This window comes from Henckelia pumila, chromosome 2 (assembly GCF_033568475.1).
Source record: "Henckelia pumila isolate YLH828 chromosome 2, ASM3356847v2, whole genome shotgun sequence".
NCBI classification, from domain to species: Eukaryota; Viridiplantae; Streptophyta; class Magnoliopsida; order Lamiales; family Gesneriaceae; genus Henckelia; species Henckelia pumila.
Window position 1 is genome coordinate 96,333,405 of NC_133121.1, and position 21,577 is coordinate 96,354,981.

At 35.5% G+C, this 21,577-nt stretch overlaps 1 protein-coding gene across 1 annotated transcript; it reads left to right on the forward strand.

Moving 5' to 3' along the window:
• Positions 1-20,900: 20,900 nt before the first annotated feature.
• Positions 20,901-21,329, forward strand: LOC140877975 (uncharacterized). Its single transcript, XM_073281576.1, has one exon. The coding sequence runs from the start codon at positions 20,901-20,903 to the stop codon at positions 21,327-21,329; it is 429 nt and encodes a 142-aa protein (XP_073137677.1).
• The last annotated feature ends 248 nt before the right edge of the window (positions 21,330-21,577 follow it).

Here is a 21,577-nt window from a genome sequence, read left to right on the forward strand (position 1 = left end):
TTACCCTTAGTTGATGATAGCCGGATCGCAAAACAATCTTTGAATATACTGACGAACCTTGCAATTGATCAAATAAATCATCGATACGAGGTAAAGGATAGTGATTCTTTACCGTTGCTTTGTTCAATTACCGGTAGTCAATACATAATCTCATCGATCCGTCTTTCTTTCTAACAAACAAAACCGGAGCTCCTCAGGGCGAAACACTCGGTCTGTCTGATATATCCCTTGGCCAACAATTCTTCAAGTTGGTCCTTCAACTCTTTCAACTCTATCAGTGCCATGCGATAAGGTTCTTTCGATATCGGCTGTGTATCTGGAATCAACTCAATACTGAAGTCCACCTCTCGATATGGAGGCAATCCCGGAATCTCATCAGGGAAAACATCAGCGAATTCACTAACCACTGGCAAGTCAGCCAATTTCGGGCTAGTCTTCAGTATATCAACTGCATAAATAAGGAATCCTTCTGCCCCTTTCTGTAATAAGCCAGTCATAGAAAGAACAGATATTAAAGGAATTCTGGCTCGTGATCCCTTACCATAAAATTTCCATTCGTCAGTCATATCAGGTCTGAATCTTACAATCTTCTGGAAAAAATCAACTGTAGCTCTGTACTTGGTTAGCATATCAATACCGATAATACAATCAAAATCAGACAAACCGAGTACAACACAATCAACCTCAATCTCATGACCCTCAGACTGTAATATACAATTTCGTACAGACTTCACTGATATGATACCTCTTCCCAACGGAGATGAAATAGATACTACAGTAGCTAAAGATTCAACAGGAAAATCGTGTAATGCAACAAATTGCTCAAAAATAAATGTGTGTGATGCACCAGTATCAAATAAGACATAGGCAGGATAACCATAGAGGAAATAGTTACCTGCAATCACATCATCTGGTGCAGCTTGTGCTTGCTCTTCAGTCAGTGCAAACACTCGAGCTTGTTTCCTCTGTTGCTGGTTCCCAGCTTGATTTCCTCCAGTACGGCTCTGTGCTGATGGCTGAGGTTGGAATGAATGCACTGAAGATGCTTGCCTCTCTGGCTGTGTCACTGTTCGAGATCCACTTTCACCATGTGCACCTCCAGAACCTCGCTGTGGGCATACTTTCGCAAAATGACCCGGTTGTTGGCAAATGTAACAACTGCCAAACACTCCTTTGCATTGCTCATTGGTATGACGTCCCCCACACTTGGAACAGTAAACATCAGAAGTACCGGATTTCTGTCCACCTCTGAACTGTCTGGATCCACTGGAACTAGAAGAGCTACCACCTGAATGCTTAAACTGTTTGCTTTTGCCTTTAAAGAAATTTTTCTTACCACTGCTACTACCTCCAGCATCAAATCGAGATGGTGGTGGAATTTGTGGTTGTTCTTGCGGTTGTCTCATCGGTTGTGGTACAAACTGTGTTCCTCGTTGCCTCAGTATACCTGCTTCAGCCCCCTTTGCCCGATTCAGAGCATCGGCAAAAGTATTCGGTCTTCCCGAATTGACAAGAGTGAACACATCAGGATTCAAGCCATTGATGAATTGATCGGCTTGAGCTTCATCACTCACAGCAATATGTGGAGCAAACTTCAACAAGCTAGTGAACTTTGCAACATATTCTTCGATATTTAACTGTCCCTGTTGCAAACTTGCAAACTTGCAAACTCTGCCCCTTTGTCCTTTCGATAAGAAACAGGAAAGAACCGTTGATAGAAAGCAGTTCGAAATAATAACCAGGTAATAACAGTACCTTGCTGTTCAAATGCTCCCTTTGACGCTATCCACCAACTCTTTGCAAGACCATGTAGTTGATGAATCACCAATCTCACACGACGAGCATCATTATAGTCGAGGGATTCAAATAATTGTTCGATATCCTCTAGCCAGTTCTCACAGTCAACAAAGTTCTTAGTCCCTTGAAGTGTCAGTGGTTTAAATGACTGGAATCGTTTCAAAAGTTTCTCCATCGGATTAGCATCACCAAACACATCAACAGAAGTACTACTCTGTCCATGTTCAGTTGCTGTCACTAGGACCTGTGCAGCATTTGTCTGTTCTGGTTCATTCACTGCCAAAGTCTGTCTAACTCTCGGTGCTGGTCGGGGAGGCATATCTGATAATCAAACAGATTAGTGTACAATTCATCATCACACCCTAACACAATTCTGTTTCAGTCCCTCCTCTGATAAGCACACAATGTCTTCTCAAGAGATCGAGTTCTGATTCATTTGCAGTCTAACATGCTTTCAATCACATCGGATAAATAGATAGCATGCAATTCTTAAAGTTGTAAATCAGTTAAACATGCTTCAAGAATATAGCCATAAATAAATCAAAATAGAAGACTCGATCTACCCTGCTCATCTATTCTCAGTTCGAGAAACTTAACGCTCGGATACCACCTGTTGTGGGGACCTCAGGTTGCGAATCTTGTCTTAGGGCAATTATCGATTAATAAACAATTAATCATGTATTTGAAAGAATACTCAAACCAAATAAAAAAAATTTAAATATTGCACCTCGCTCGATCGGTAAAATCCTACCGATCGAGCGGGCAAGGAATCTCATCCCTCGGGTCTGGGAAAATCATGGCCTCGCTTGATCGGTCAAATCTTACCGATCGAGCGAGAAAGAAAATGTAAGTTTCTGTTTAAGAAAAATAGGCCTCGCTCAATCGGTGAAATCTTACCGATCGAGCGGCCACTCTGCCCAGAAAATCTGCAGAAAAGTTTTGTGCTGTCAAAACTTGAGCATTCAATTTAAATCACCACAAAACAATACAAAACATGGTTGAATATATCAAGGAAAATGCATATAATTATAGTACTAAACATCAAGCACAAATTCATGCTTTTATTACATCAAACTAATAATATCAAAGGCAATAAACCATAGACTACACAATGTCTCAAAAGTGTGCTTCAAGTTTCTAATTGTCTACTAAGTTTGATACATTCATAGGCCTAGTCCTTCAGCTAAAACCCGAGTCCTAACTTGCTCAATCTCTCTCCCGAGCTATCAATGACGTCGTTGACTAGCTCCTGCCCCCTCTGTTGCCATGCACACATACAAAACAAAGCAACAGCCGGATAAAGTCCGGTGAGAAATCATTCCCAGTATAATCGACATATATAAAGCGTTAAATAAATCATATCAACTCTATTTATAAACGACTCAACAATAGAGTAAATAACGCATATATTGATTAAGAATTGATTCATATAACGTCGTTTGCCATCAAGATTCGTAAACGATCTTGACATGGATATCCATCTATCGTAGTCATTCTTGACTCGAAAATAAGGCCGCCTCAGACCTTGGCATAGAATCAATTCAATAACATATCATATCAACTCAAACTCAAAGATCCACTACCTGAGATAGATCGACAACATAAAAAACAAATTAAAAGATAATCAACTATGTGATTTTTGTGGGACAACTCAAGAAACGTCATTCCCGAGTTTCAAATCCCTGACTCGCGATGTCGTCATTATACCTTCGTATTTCTCAGTTCGGAATGCTTCAAATCTGAAACACAATATCAAAAGACACATATCAAACTTCGTTCAAGTTTACCATTTCAGAATCAATCCAAAATCATCAAGAATCGTCAATCAAAACCACTTCAAACTTTTGTCACTTCTTCCTTCAACTTGAAGTTGAGGTTCTTGAGTCAATAGTCTCCGAATAAACTCTGAAACTGAAAATAACATTGCTACAACATCAATAACATATCACTTAACATCTCAGCTCAATCATCGACTATCAAAACGATCGTAAAACACAAATCAACGGCGTAGCGATTGAAAATTGATAACCGACGAAATATCGAAACCATTTCCAACTTCGAATACAATTCATATGTATATCATATCAGCCATAATAACTCAAAGAGCAAGATAACAGCAGCTCTAACCCTCAGACACAAGCTGAAAATCAAGATTAAGTACAAGCAACATGAATTCGCCAACCCAGTTTCGATATCGGAATGCATAAACATCGAAGAACATATACATATCATCCATATCTGATATCTACCAACTTTTGTGCTTCAAACCATGCTGAAAGATATAAAACTTACACTAGATCAAAGCCCTCATCGTAAGGATTCCAGAACACTTTACGGAATCAAAATCGGACGATCGGATCAAAAGATACAAGGATTTGAACATCAAGAAATCAAAAGGAAATGAAGAGAATCGGCTTCTCTGTTCTATGTTTCTGAATATTCATATGAGATACACGTATACATGTTGACACTTCAATAATAATCTGATAACTTTCAAGCAATATTGCATTTTAGTCCCTCAAGTCTCCAGAAATTATAATTCAGTCCTCGACCCTTATTTTAATTCAATTTCAATCCTAAATAATTTAAGAATATTAGAATTTAAATCGAAACTCTAAATATTCCCAAATTAAATATACTCGGATCAAAATTAAATAATCTCGGGCCTTACAAATGACGTCATTGTGCTGATGTAAGCATTGACGTATTATTGGGTTCGGACGACCCGAAGTCGAGATCGGACGGTCCGATCGTGTTCGGACGCTCCGAAGTCTAGTTCGGACGATCCGAACTCCGTCTATAAATAGGAGGGCCGAGATTCAGATTTAGACGCACCAATCACCTCTTCTCTCTTGATTCCTTAGCCTTCTAACTCAAATCTAGGGAATTCTAGGCGTCCCATCGGGAATCCGAAAGTGGCATAGCGATCCAGGCGTCGTAGCGGAGCTGTGGCCTAGTTTTGAGGCAATCGACAGCAAAGGGCTAACGACGGACGAAGATATAGCTTTTGCTTCCTAAAAATATTTAGGAGTATGTTTTAGCTTAGTTAAGGCTTTTAGGGCGCTATAATGATAGTAGTATCATTTGGCAGTGTAGCGCAGATGAAGGGGATCGGTTAGCTCGTGCCCGGAAACGCAGCGGAAATATAAAATTTTTAATAAAATAAAACCGAGCACTTGTGTAGTATTCAAAAGTTAAACAACCATAGGGTGTTTAGAATTTTACCTATCAATCTCAAAGATTGATTTATGGCTCCAACCAAGTTGATAAACAACTAGGCTCTTGAAAAATGGTAGACTCAATCTACAAGCTTCCAAGAGCACTCCTTGCTCAAAATGGATTCAACTCTTCGAGCCTCCGAATTAGGTCCACGACTAGACGATTTAAATCCTCTCTAAATATGCACTAGAATATTTAGAGGATTTTTCATTGAGATATCATTTTAATTCTTCCTCAAAATGAAAGAAAAATTGGAGAGAATTTTTAAAGAATGTTTCGGCCACTACCTTGAATTGGAATGGAATATTGTGTGTTATATGTATATATTATTCATAATAATATATTAATGGTTAAGGATTTAATGGGTACAATTAAACATGCATGGAAAATTACAAGGCATGCATGGAAAATTGCAAACCATCTTACAACCCTTCAAATTCCATACACACACATATATATATCATATATATATATATATATATACACGCCTATATATATACATATATAAATATATATATATTTAATTGTAATTTGAACTTAATTTTAATTAATTATTAAACCTAAACCCATTTAAGTTTAATCAATTAATTAAATTTAACTTGAACCCATTCAAGTCCACTAGTATCAATAATTATACAACACTATATTAAATTTGAGCTCTACTAGACTCAATAGTGTTTAATTAATTCAACACTTGAATTAATTTAATTATTTATACATTAAAATTCCTACTAGTGTTAAATTAATTCAACACTTGAATTAATTAACTAAGTTCAAAATAATAGTTTAGAAAATCACCATTTTCATAAACTAATTATTTTAAGTCAACTTTTAATCTTGGAACACATTCACAAATTAAAAGTTACTTATTCCATTCATTCTCCAATTAAGAAGTCAAACTTCCAATTTATTTTACTTATAAACTCCTTTATAAGTTGTTCAACACAATGAACTAATTTTAATCTCAACGGGATCTAGAAAGCTAGTACTTGTGTGACCCTCAATGGTTCACTGATACAACTAGCAGTGGGTTCACATCTCCATGTGATTCAGGATCAACAAGTCCCTTATATGAGCATACCCTAGATAGCTCCATTTTTATTAATCAACACATTGATAATAAGAACGTCAGAAAACTCAAGTCTGATAGTACCCAACCAGTCATGTAAACATCTAGCAGCATTGCTTACATGACTCCCTAGGTATCAAATGATAGTGCCTGCAAGAACCAATCAATTATGGTTAGCGTACAGTACGGTCCCTTCAACTCATATATCCCGACCGATTCGACAACCATTGGTTTATCGAGAGTTGTCATTGAATCGATAACTATGTGTCATGCCGTAGTTGCATCGAAAGTGTAATTCAAGAAACTCCTTTCTTAATTACCACTTACTCTGATCAGAGATTTCAAGCTACGTATGCATGATATAACATAGGATATCCATACCCGTAGGTAAGCGGTGAATCCCCGACTACAATGCATTGACTCCTATATGTTTCGTCACAACACCCAACATTGCCACCTGATGACCCCAGATGAGTCGGTAAACAAGTCAAAGTGAAGCACTAGCATATAGAGTCTCCATGTTGTCCCGGGTTATAGGACTAATGGTGTACAACCATAAACTAGGACTTATCCACTCGATAAGTGAGAACCACTTGGAAAATCCTTTAGGGAGGGTTGTTCAGTGCACTCTACAAGGAGCACCTATTTGCATGCTTGGACATCTCCATGTCCCCTACCAATGAAACATGGTACTCACATCGCAAATACTAGTCTCAAGCTCGAGCGGCCTTTATCCTTCTTTATGGCGGCTGAATCGACTAGGAACAGTTTAGAATATACAGTATTCCAAATATGAGTTTCATGATAGTCATCACATGACCATCTCATATTCTTTCTACTATTTGTATATTCAAGGGCTTTATCTATGCAGCTTGCATGGGTATAAAGATAAAGATGTGCCAAATAAAATAATGTCAAATATTATTAAAACAAAGATTGTCATACAAGAGTTCTCTCAAGGACCATCGGCCAACACATTGGCTCGACGGGCACCAATTCTAACAATCTCCCACTTGCACTAGAGCCAACTACCCATATTCTTCAAACCCATTGATTCGCGATGCTTTTCGAACAATGGTCCTGGTAAAGGCTTAGTTAGTGGATCAGCAACATTATCTGCGGAGGCGACTCTGTCTAACAAGACATCTCCTCGTTCCACAATTTCCCGGATGATGTGATATTTTCTCAGTACATGTTTGGATTTCTGATGAGACCTTGGTTCTTTTGCCTGAGCAACTGCACCAGTGTTGTCACAGTACACCGGGACTGGATCAACTCCATTAGGAATAACACCCAACTCTTGGACGAAATTCCTAATCCAAACAGCTTCCTTTGCAGCATCGGATGCAGCAATATATTCTGCCTCAGTGGTTGAATCCGCAGTGCTATTTTGCTTGGAACTCTTCCAACAAACAGCAGCACCATTGAGCATGAATATAAAACCGGAAGTTGACTTCGAATCATCAACATCGCTTTGGAAGCTAGAGTCGGTATAGCCTTCCAATTTTAGTTCTCCACCCCCATAAACCAAGAACATATTCTTAGTCTTTCTCAAATACTTGAGAATGTCTTTCACAGCTTTCCAGTGTGGAAGACCAGGGTTCGATTGATATCTACTTGTAACACTAAGTGCAAAGGCCACGTCAGGACGTGTAGATATCATCGCATACATGATACTACCAATTGCAAATGCATATGGAATGCGTGTCATCGTCTCTATCTCTGCATCATTTTTGGGAGACATGGACTTGGATAGAGACACGCCATGACACATTGGTAGATGTCCTCTCTTGGACTCATCCATCGAGAACCTCTTAACGATGGTATCAATGTATGTGGACTGGGTGAGACCAAGCAATCTTTTCGATCTATTCCGATAGATTTGTATTCCCAATACAAAAGATGCTTCACCCAAGTCCTTCATCGAGAACTTACTCGATAACCATACTTTAGTTGATTGCAACATTCCTACATCATTCCCAATGAGTAGAATGTCATCAACATAAAGTATTAGGAATGTCACAGCACTCCCACTGACCTTCTTATACACACATGGTTCCTCAGGATTCTTAGTAAACCCAAACTCTTTGATTGTACCATCAAATCTGAGGTTCCAGCTCCTAGATGCCTGTTTGAGACCATAGATAGATCTCTGAAGTTTGCATACTTTATGCTCACTTCCAATAGATGTGAACCCTTCAGGTTGAGACATGTAAATTTCTTCCTTAATATCCCCATTAAGAAAAGCTGTCTTCACATCCATTTGCCATATTTCATAGTCATACCATGCGGCAATGGCAAGCAATATCCTTATGGACTTGAACATTGCGACTGGAGAAAAAGTTTCTTCAAAGTCAACTCCTTGCCTTTGAGTATAACCTTTTGCCACCAATCGAGCCTTGAAGGTCAGAACCTTCCCATCCGTCCCAAGCTTCCTCTTGTAAATCCATTTACACCCTATAGGAACAATTCCTTCAGGTGGATCCACAAGATTCCACACTTGGTTCGAATACATGGAATTCATCTCAGATTCCATAGCTTCAAGCCACTTGGATGAATCGGCATCAGACAATGCTTCCTTGAAGGTCCTTGGATCACATCCATGGTCAGGCTCATCTTGGCCCTCTTCAAGAAGCAGACCATACCTCATAGGTGGTCTTGAGATCCTCTCGGATCTTCTAGGAGCTAGTGTCTCCTCTCTTGGCTGTTCGGGTGTGGGTTCCATAATCGTGGGTGTTTCTCGAACTTCTTCGAGTTCTATCATCTCCCATTTTCTATCCAACAGAAATTCCTTCTCCAAGAAGGTTGCATTCCTAGAAACAAACACCTTTGTTTCTTTGGGATGATAGAAATAATATCCAACCGAATTCCTTGGATATCCCACGAAGTAGCATAAAATGGATCGAGCATCCAATTTATCTCCCACTATCTGCTTCACATAAGCAGGGCATCCCCATATTCTTAGATAAGAATACTTTGGAGATTTTCCCATCCATATCTCATATGGTGTCTTATCAACTGCCTTTGAATGGACATTGTTCAACAACAGTGCCGCTGTCTCAAGTGCATATCCCCAAAAGGATGGCGGCAACTCCGTGAACCCCATCATAGACCGAACCATGTCCATCAAAGTTCGATTACGACGTTCTGAAACACCATTCAACTGAGGTGTACCAGGAGGAGTCCACTGTGAGAGAATCCCATTCTCCCTAAGATACTCTTGGAATTCAGTACTCAAGTATTCACCACCTCGATCCGATCGAAGTGCCTTGATGCTTTGTCCCAATTGTTTTTCTACTTCATTTCTGAATTCTTTGAACTTTTCAAAAGCTTCAGATTTGTATTTCATCAAATACACATACCCATACCTAGAGAAGTCATCGGTAAAGGTAATGAAGTAAGAATGTCCGTGCTTAGTGGTGATGCTAAGTGGACCACACACATCTGTATGGATCAAATCCAACAGTCCCTTGGCTCGCTCCACATGGCCCTTAAAGGGAATTTTGGTCATCTTTCCTTTTAGACAGGGTTCACAAGTAGTAAGAGAATTAATATCAGACATATCAAACATGCCTTCTCCCACTAGCTTGTTCATCCTTTTAAAAGATATATGACCTAATCGAGCATGCCATAAGTGTGCTGGATTTAGAGTATCTTGTTTTCTTTTGGATGTTGTTGATATCTCTTGGACATTATACATAGGAATATCTTTTAATTTTAAATTATAGAGATCATTTTCCAATTGTCCTGTACCAATTAAACATTCATTCTTGTAAATATTGCAAACACCTTTGCCAAATAAACAAGAATATCCATCTTTATCAAGCATAGAAATGGAAACAATGTTTTTCACCAATTCTGGTACAAACAAAACATCTCTCAAACATAATTTAAAATCATTGTTCAACAATAAGTAAACATCTCCAATAGCTTTGGCTGCAACTCTTGCCCCATTGCCCATCCTCAAGAAGGTCTCACCATCTCTGAGTCTCCTACTTCTTGCCATCACCTGCAAATCATTACAGAGATGTGAGCCACAGCCGGTATCCAATACCCAAGAAGAAGAGTTAAGTGAAATGTTTACTTCAATGTAGAACATACCTTTTCCAGAACCATTCTGGTCAAGATATTCCTTTCAATTTCGCTTCCAATGTCCAGGTTTCTTACAGTGATGACAGACGTCATTAGTCTTGTTAGCCTTAACTGGTGTGGCTACCACAACGGGACTCGGAGTTTGCCTCTTCAAGGGCACGTTCTTTTTGGGAGCATGGAAGGAACGCTTCTTTCCCTTCCCATGTGGTCTATTCTTTGAACCAGATGAAGATCCCACATAAAGAACCGGCTTCTCTTTCTTGATTGTGGATTCAAACGTAACAAGCATGTTAACCAACTCCTCAAGGGTTGGATCTAACCTGTTCATGTTGAAATTCACCACAAAAGGATCAAATGAGCTAGGCAGTGACAAGAGCAACACGTCTGTGGTCAACTCAGTTGGTAGCACAAGATCCATGCTAACGAGTTTCTCCACGAGCCCAATCAACTTCAGGCCATGCTCATGGACCGAAGCCCCATCTCGCATGCGCAAAGTGATTAGCTCCTTGACAATCGCATGTCGAAGAGGGCGTGTTTGTTCACCAAAAAGTTCTTTGAGATGCAAATGAATGTCAGCAGCATGATTTGCACTCTCAAAACGTCGCTGAAGCTCATCATTCATAGAAGCCTGCATATAACACTTGGCTTTCAAGTCATGGTCACACCAATCCTTGTAAGTCTGTAGCTCCTCAGGGCTACAAACAGTCGGAGCCGTATCAGGGGGCGACTCATCAAGTGTGTATGCAATCTTTTCCGAGTTCAAGACAATTTTCAAATTTCTTAGCCAATCGAGGTAATTTGGACCGGTCAGTAAATGTTTGTCGAGTATTGCAGACAACGGATTGCGAATTGATGACATTGTCAAAACTTGTACTGAAAAATAATAACAGATAAATGTCAATGACTATTTTAAAATATTTAATAAGATATAAAGTATGGACTTTAACTTTATAAATATTTACTCCCACTGTTTTGACATTTTTACTACCCTCTAGTAAAAACGGAAAACTCCTTTCCTCAGTAGGTACATAAGGTCCAATTAGCCAATTACGATTCCGAATAATATCAGCCAATCATAATTTCTAAAAGGTAGTTTCCAATTGCATCTCCATGCAACCCTTACGTAAACTTTTGTCTCACGCTTGATTAGGACCCAATAATATGACGTCGTTCATCTTTACGTGTCAAGCCTTACCCATCGATATCGAACCTTAATGGACGGTCGCCATGAGTTCCCCCAATAATATGAGCCGAAGTCATGGGAGTTCCACGTAGTTCACATCACCATGTCAATGGATGTCACAGCTTTCCGGCATTCAAGCCCCCCAATAATATGAGCCGAGCATTGAATACGGGTAGCGTTCGTCATGCATCCATTGTCGATGGAAGACATGGAAATTATAAACAAATTTATAATTCCCCTTTTCGGGCTTGATATAAATTTTGAATCTTATTCAAAATGAGGGTTTTTAATTTTGAAAAGGTCTCATCATTAATTTTAAAGATCGCCATGTTTGATCGTATGTTTGCCGGATTCATGCAACTTTGTTATTATAAAATAATAACGCACATACTAATTAATAAGGATGATTAATCGCCCCAATAACTATTTGGCCCATGTGAGCCAAACACAGGCCTAGGTCCAATTCCTAGGGAATGCATGGGATGCAAATGCAACAATTACATAAGCTTCCAATATTTACATGTCTTGAATCTTCATAATTCATCATGGCCCACCATCTTCCAATTTTGAACTTCCGCTATTAAATATTTTACATGAAAATATCCATGGCAAATAGGGATACATCTCATGGGGTGGGAACGGGCCATAAACCAAGCCCACTTTGTAATTTGATAATTATTACAACCATTCAACACAAAATATCCTAGCATACACCTAGCAAATTGGTATTGGGCTTTTAATCATCCTTCATGCATAATATCACATATCATACACCATCAATTAATTATCTCAATAATTAATTGATCAAATATTATATATCTTGGTCCAATCACTAACCACCACAATTATAAAATAAATTAACAAAATAAACAAACACCTTTGTTTACTTTCAAATTAATTTATTTATAATTGAATTTCTTGTAAATCACAATTTACTATAAATAATCAAAGTCACACTTTAACTATTTATTTTATGAGAAAAATCACATATTATAAAGTTTAAATTTTTTTCATAAAAATCAACTATAATATATTTAACAATTTAGGGCCTATGACACATGATATTCCAAAACGCCTTTTGAAAAAACTCAAGTCGTCATAGTCGTCACCGAAACTCCGTCGCCGGATTCCGGCCAAAAATTTTTTTTTTTTTATTTAAAAATATGGGGCAGCCCACGGCTGCCCCTAGTACACCTTCGGGCAGCCCAAGGGCTGCCCGAAAATAAAAAAATATTTTTTATAAAATTTTCCCTAAATGTTAAAATATTGATTTTCTCATGCGGTTAGAAATTGACCTCAACATAATATCCAACAAATACTACACAAAGGAGTAACCTAGGCTCTGATACCACTGAAGGGGATCGGTTAGCTCGTGCCCGGAAACGCAGCGGAAATATAAAATTTTTAATAAAATAAAACCGAGCACTTGTGTAGTATTCAAAAGTTAAACAACCATAGGGTGTTTAGAATTTTACCTATCAATCTCAAAGATTGATTTATGGCTCCAACCAAGTTGATAAACAACTAGGCTCTTGAAAAATGGTAGACTCAATCTACAAGCTTCCAAGAGCACTCCTTGCTCAAAATGGATTCAACTCTTCGAGCCTCCGAATTAGGTCCACGACTAGACGATTTAAATCCTCTCTAAATATGCACTAGAATATTTAGAGGATTTTTCATTGAGATATCATTTTAATTCTTCCTCAAAATGAAAGAAAAATTGGAGAGAATTTTTAAAGAATGTTTCGGCCACTACCTTGAATTGGAATGGAATATTGTGTGTTATATGTATATATTATTCATAATAATATATTAATGGTTAAGGATTTAATGGGTACAATTAAACATGCATGGAAAATTACAAGGCATGCATGGAAAATTGCAAACCATCTTACAACCCTTCAAATTCCATACACACACATATATATATCATATATATATATATATATATATACACGCCTATATATATACATATATAAATATATATATATTTAATTGTAATTTGAACTTAATTTTAAATAATTATTAAACCTAAACCCATTTAAGTTTAATCAATTAATTAAATTTAACTTGAACCCATTCAAGTCCACTAGTATCAATAATTATACAACACTATATTAAATTTGAGCTCTACTAGACTCAATAGTGTTTAATTAATTCAACACTTGAATTAATTTAATTATTTATACATTAAAATTCCTACTAGTGTTAAATTAATTCAACACTTGAATTAATTAACTAAGTTCAAAATAATAGTTTAGAAAATCACCATTTTCATAAACTAATTATTTTAAGTCAACTTTTAATCTTGGAACACATTCACAAATTAAAAGTTACTTATTCCATTCATTCTCCAATTAAGAAGTCAAACTTCCAATTTATTTTACTTATAAACTCCTTTATAAGTTGTTCAACACAATGAACTAATTTTAATCTCAACGGGATCTAGAAAGCTAGTACTTGTGTGACCCTCAATGGTTCACTGATACAACTAGCAGTGGGTTCACATCTCCATGTGATTCAGGATCAACAAGTCCCTTATATGAGCATACCCTAGATAGCTCCATTTTTATTAATCAACACATTGATAATAAGAACGTCAGAAAACTCAAGTCTGATAGTACCCAACCAGTCATGTAAACATCTAGCAGCATTGCTTACATGACTCCCTAGGTATCAAATGATAGTGCCTGCAAGAACCAATCAATTATGGTTAGCGTACAGTACGGTCCCTTCAACTCATATATCCCGACCGATTCGACAACCATTGGTTTATCGAGAGTTGTCATTGAATCGATAACTATGTGTCATGCCGTAGTTGCATCGAAAGTGTAATTCAAGAAACTCCTTTCTTAATTACCACTTACTCTGATCAGAGATTTCAAGCTACGTATGCATGATATAACATAGGATATCCATACCCGTAGGTAAGCGGTGAATCCCCGACTACAATGCATTGACTCCTATATGTTTCGTCACAACACCCAACATTGCCACCTGATGACCCCAGATGAGTCGGTAAACAAGTCAAAGTGAAGCACTAGCATATAGAGTCTCCATGTTGTCCCGGGTTATAGGACTAATGGTGTACAACCATAAACTAGGACTTATCCACTCGATAAGTGAGAACCACTTGGAAAATCCTTTAGGGAGGGTTGTTCAGTGCACTCTACAAGGAGCACCTATTTGCATGCTTGGACATCTCCATGTCCCCTACCAATGAAACATGGTACTCACATCGCAAATACTAGTCTCAAGCTCGAGCGGCCTTTATCCTTCTTTATGGCGGCTGAATCGACTAGGAACAGTTTAGAATATACAGTATTCCAAATATGAGTTTCATGATAGTCATCACATGACCATCTCATATTCTTTCTACTATTTGTATATTCAAGGGCTTTATCTATGCAGCTTGCATGGGTATAAAGATAAAGATGTGCCAAATAAAATAATGTCAAATATTATTAAAACAAAGATTGTCATACAAGAGTTCTCTCAAGGACCATCGGCCAACACATTGGCTCGACGGGCACCAATTCTAACAGCAGATTATAGGTGTGGACCTAGGGCTGATAGCACTTGCCTAGTATTTTAGGTACGAAAGTACTGTTCGAGATATCCTGACTGAGTATGCATGTATTATGTGACTGCATGATTTATATGTCATTGATTTATGCTGCATACATTTGCATATTGAGCTATCTCGTTCGAGATGTCTATAGTAGGGTTTTACCCTATCCTGTTAGTGGTTGGACTTCCATTGATTTGGGTTCGGCATATCCACTGGTATTTTGGTATGGGAGCCACCTCCTGAAGCGACGGCACAGCGTGCTACATACCAGGGCCCGGTCTGTCTCTGTTATCTGATCCTTGACCTCGAGTTTATAGGGAGTTCACTTTGCATGCATGTATACTCATACTCTCGTGCTGAGTGTTTTATGCTCATGTCTCGTACTCTGTGTTTCTGGACACCCTATTCCATGGGGCAGGTTTGCGATTGGACGAGGCGGGTGGATCCAAGAGGGGCTAGGCAGTGGTTGATCAGCTGGAGCTTCGTTTAGGTTTTTATTCTGTTGTTTTGGGTTTATACAGCTATTCAATTTGGTTGTATATTATTTTGGATATTTACAGATTTCTTTTCTTGGGATTGTATTAATGTTATGGTTTCCGCAGTTGAATTCTGATTTATGTTTAATTGAGTTAATTGCATGCCTAAGTTATGTTTAGTAGGTGATCCAGGTAAGGGTCACTACAAGTGCTATATCTCTTGATTCGTTGATTTCTGGGCAAAGTGATAAACATGAAAGTTGTAGCCCTTTATTATAGCTTTCCATGGAATCAAGAATCACTCAATTTTGAGTTCATATGCAAAATTTATGCTTAATAAACCATACTGTTGCAGAAATTTTGCTCTGCAGAATTTCACTTTCGCACCAGTAACTTCAACGCAGTTTAGCATCTCCTTAGGTTCCGATTCAGTCTTGAACTTGTGAATATGATTTGTAGATCATTGTATTATATTTCCAACTCATGGTGAATTGTTCCATTAGGATAATCGAGCTGCAAGATATGGCCAAAATACAGACACTGCTTGAGGTAAACTGATGGTGTGTTTTCTGCTAAAATGATGCAGTTCACTTTTGTATTTCGACGTCATTTTGGCCAAGATAACATCCGTTTTTGCTCAACTGACGTGAAATAAAATATGTTCCAAATTTAGTTTTATTTGCATTCATGTCGGCGGATAATCATTTGCATCTCTGATCTATGAGATATCATCCAAACAGTAGAGCTCGCCAGAGATTCAGTTTTGCTAACTTTGAGTTTTGGCTTCCAACTTGAGTTATCAACTTCACACTAAGAGTAAATATGTTAGAAACACAATAACAAGTTTTGTTATCATCAAAATTAAAATTGCTTGTGTTTCAAAATCCAACAATAGAAATATTGAAATCAATATTATATTCAATTAATGTTCTATTTGCCACTTAAAAAAGGGAATAGAAAACATTAAGAATTTTTGGCTAGTAAACTAGAGGAACTTTTGATTTAGATATCTTTAGGAATTGAACATGGTTGAAATTCAAGTGAAATCGAATTTCTAGAATTTATGTCTATTTGATCTTCAGCCTACAAATTTATTTTATTGTAAATTTTAGTAATTAAAATATCAGTCCACTTTCGTAGCTCTAAATAAGATTAAAATTATATTAGAGCCTGTTTGGATTTTGTAGAGATTTTTTATAATAAGTGTTTTTTTAAGCTATAATTTTTTGCTTTTGAAAAAGCTCTTTTTTTATTTAAAAAATACTTTTTTAAGCACTTATTTGGTCATCAAAACACCATATTAACTGAAAAATGTACTTTTTTAAAAAAAAAAAATGCTTTTCTGGTCCGGATTTTGTAACCAAACGGGGCCTTAGTTTCATATATTTAGAATAATATGAATTATTCATTTTTCATAGGAACGATACTTACTCATTCTATATTAAAACTTAACATCATGCACTTACAAGAGAATAAAATAGACAACACAAAAACATCACAGATTCACAATCTTGCATCTATGGGTTAAAAATTGAAGCAGAAGTAGGTAAATACCTCAACACTTCCATCAAGTTGTAGAATTTAAGAAGTGATTTTCATAAGCTATCTTAAACACTCTTTTTGTAAAAGAAAAATTAATTATTTGAAATTTTTTTAACGAGAAAAAAATCATACAACCCGACTGAACCAAATATGACCGCAAAACCGCAAATATTATTAAAATTTGCAAAATTATGTTTTATGAGACGACTATATATTCTGTTTTTCCCCCATGAACTATTTATAGCTCTATATTTTTCATCCCAAGCTAGCATTTGTTGAAATTTGCGAATGCCATGAAATTGTGAAATGAGGGGCCATGACTATGATTTGATGTCGATTTACTGGCCCCATCAATAATTCGTCAAATTAACGTGAGCTCCAATTCTACAAAATCTTGCTAATGATTAATTGGTGATGAATTCAATCTATCAATATTATTTTGATTATTTTAGTAACCATTATTAAAGTCGTCGATGTTATTGCAAATAATATATATCTATCTATCTATCTATCAATCTATTTATTACTATCTATCAATCTATATAAAAGGATGAATGTAGGGGTAAAGTTTTTTTTATTATGTATATACATCTTTACCCTTTCATTCTACATAAATGAGATAATAATGAGGCTTATATAAGTAAAATTATAAATCTATTATCTATCTATTATCTATTACTACTATAAAAGGATGAATGTAGGGGTAAAAATTTTTATTGTGTATATACATCTTTACTCTTTCATTCTACATAAATGAGATAATAATGATGCCTATATAAGTAAAATTACAAAAAAGAAAGGGACAAAGTTGGAAAATGCACAAGACAATTAATGTAATAATTTCACATATAACTTCCATTTTAGTATTATATTTTTTTCATTTCGTCATTATTTGTAATATTCCAATATAAATTTTTTAATAATATATTAATATTATTCAATCAAATAATAGAATATTGTCACCTTGCAAACAAAATGCATACACTAAATTTATATACATTTTGTCCAATTTACTTCCTTCCTACTATTAATTGTGTTGAATTTTCATACATTAATTTTATATGTTATTTTATTTCTATTTCTACTATAAAAGTATGAATGTAAGGTAAATGATAGAATATTGTCACCTTGCAAAGAAATGCATACACTAAATTTATATACATTTTGAAGACAATTAATGTAATAATTTCACATATAGCTTCCATTTTAATGAAGTCTATTTAATTCTATTTCTTTCATTTCAATTCTTTCCTATTATTAATTGATTTTCATACATACATTTTATATGTTATTATTATTATTATTATTATTATTATTATTATTATTATTATTATTATTATTATTATTATTATTATTTCGTCATTATTTGTAATATTCCAATATAAATTTTTTAATAATATATTAATATTATTCAATCAAATAATAAAATATTGTCACCTTGCAAACAAAATGCATACACTAAATTTATATACATTTTGTCCAATTTACTTCCTTATTACTATTAATTGTGTTTAATTTTCATACATTAATTTTATATGTTATTTTATTTCTATTTCTACTATAAAAGTATGAATGTAAGGTAAATGATAGAATATTGTCACTTTGCAAACAAATGCATACACTAAATTTATATACATTTTGACAAATTCTCAAAAAATATTTAAAGTAAATAGACTCTATTTAATTCTATAATTTTCACTTTAGTTCTATCTTACTATTAATTATGTCAAATATCTGTCACACATAAAATTTATATGTTCTTTCACTTTACTTCCTTCATGCTATTAATTGTGTTGAATTTTCATACATTAATTTTATATGTTATTTTATTTTTTTCATTTCATCCATGAATTTGCAATATTCCAATATAAATTTTGTAATAATATATTAATACCAATCAAAGAATATATTATTGTCACCAATAGATAGTATTATTATACCAGTAAATTTTCTCAAAAAAATATTTAAAGTAAATAAAAATAATTAATGGACTCTATATAATTTTATAACTTTCACTTTAGATATATCCTACAGTTAATTTTGTCAAATATTTGTCATACATAAAATTTATATATTTTTCTACTTTATTTCTTTCCTACTATTAATAGTGTCAAATTTTGATACATGCATTTTATATGTTATTATACATCATTTCGTTCATGTATTTGCAATATTCTAATATAAATTTTGTAATAATATATTAATACCAATCAAAGAATATATTATTGTCACCAAAAAAAATAGTGATAGTAAGTTTGTAACATCAAAGTTTTTCAAAAAATATTTAAAATAAACAAACAAAAATCAATTGACTCTATTTAATTTTATATAAAACTTTCACTTTTGATAATCCTACTGTTAATGGTGTCAAATATCTGTCACACATAAAATTTATATGTTTTTCCACTTTATTTCTCTTCTACTATTAATAGTGTGAAGTTTTGATACATCATTTTATATGTTATTATAAATCATTTCGCCAATGTATTTGCAATATTTCAATATAAATTTTGTAATAATATTTATAAATACAATTCAATCAAGGAGTAGATTATGTTGGAGATCAAACTTTCGGTGATAACAGGTCAAAACAAAACCAAGTAATAAAATAATTTAAGGACTAAATCTATTTTGATTCATCCAGATCAAATGTCCGAGATTTCAAACGGATCAAAGATTCATCCAGATCAAATGTTCGAGATTTCAAACGGATCAAAGATTCATCCAGATCAAATGTCCGAGATTTTAAACGGATCAAATATAATCAAATGACGATATTTGGATAAACCAATCGAAGTATAAACAGCCAGATCAAGTGTCCGATATCCGGATGAATCAAGAAGACTTTCAACAGATTATACAGATCAATCCAAGACAGATCAAGTAGCTATCAACCAGATCAAAGTCTTACTTCTAAGTAACCGTTGCTGAAGTTGTTGAAGAAAAAGACAAAATCATTTAATGGTATTTTGAACGATGATCGGCCTCCATCAAAGTCAAGATTTGTGAGCTATTTAATAAGATATGTTGGCGGCTCATTATTAGAGATTGTTGGCGGCTCATCATCAGAAATTGTTGGCGGCTCACCGGCTAATTTTGAAGATTATAAATACTCGAACACTTCAAAGATTCAAACACGAGACCAAGAGTGAAAAACACGAGCTATCAAATCGAAGTTCATTCAAATTGAAAAAGCCTTCACTCAGCATAACTCAGATACCCATATCATCAGATCAAAGTCTCGATATTCTGAGTTAGAGAATATTTCAAAGATCGATCAACTCCAAAGAAAGCACCTACGAAATCAATCCAGATCAAAGCTATTCACAGCTATCCAGATCAAATCACCGAAGCATAGTTTGTAGCTTCATTGTGTAACTCAAAGCAGAGAGTTTGTTCTGCTTCGAGAGAAAGTATTGCTAGGAGTTCCTTTCAAAGGATTGATTGGATTGGATTTGTACAAAGCCTTGTATAAATCAAAGTCTTCTAGTGGAATCCTTCTGGAAACAGAAGAAGGAGTGACGTAGTAGAATTTATCTCCGAACATCCAGAAACAACTCTATCTCTTTACTTACCTGCACTTACATTATTCTATCTGCCTTAGCTTTACAAGTATTCAATCTGCGAGGAAGATTTTTTCCGCCTGAAATCTTCAGATTTTTCGAGCAGATCAAAGTTTTAAGCAACAAAAACTTCTGTCTGATTTTCACAAATCAGATCGAAGAAACTTTAAATTTCAAAATAGTGTATTCACCCCCCCCCCCCCTCTACACATATTTTCGATCCTAACAAGTGGTATCAGAGAGGTTCTTTCTTATCACCTGAATCGTCTCTTAAACTATGGCATCCTTAGCTATGACATCGTTTAGTAAAATCCCTATGTTCTCAAAAGAAGATTATGATGACTGGAAAATTCGTATGCAGGCACATCTATCAGCACTGGATGATGACATGTGGTTCATAGTAACAGATGGACCAATGAATATTATGAAAGTTAACACTGCAGTTGCTATCACTGAAGGTGCTCCACAGATGATAGAAAAGCCTCGAGCTGAATGGACTTCTGAAGACAAGCGAAAAGCCAATCTGGACAATGTAGCCAGAGACATACTATACAAAACTCTGGACAAGAACAAGTTTAGCAAGATCAAAAGCTGCACTACTGCCAAAGAAATATGGGAGAAGCTCACTCAACTGTGTGAAGGAAACGATCAAACAAAGGAAAACAAACTCATGGTGGCCATTCAAAAGTTTGACAACATAAAGATGAAAACAGGAGAAACAATGAATGAATTTGATGAAAGATTCAGCAGCATTATGATCGAGCTAAATGCACTTGGAAAAAGTTATAGCAATCGTGAAGTAGCACTCAAGTTATGAGAGCTCTACCATGAGAATGGGATGTGAAGACAGTAGCTATGAGAGAATCCAAAGACCTCAATAAGATCGAACTATATGATCTATTTGCAGATCTCAAAGCTTATGAGTTCGAGCTGGGAGTTCGAACTGAGGAAGACACATCAACATCACAAGTTACTAAAGCTCTTACTACAGCAGATGAAATCCCAGCAACCAAAATCGCAGAACAAATCAGTAGTTATGCAATGTCACTATTTGTTAAGAAGTTT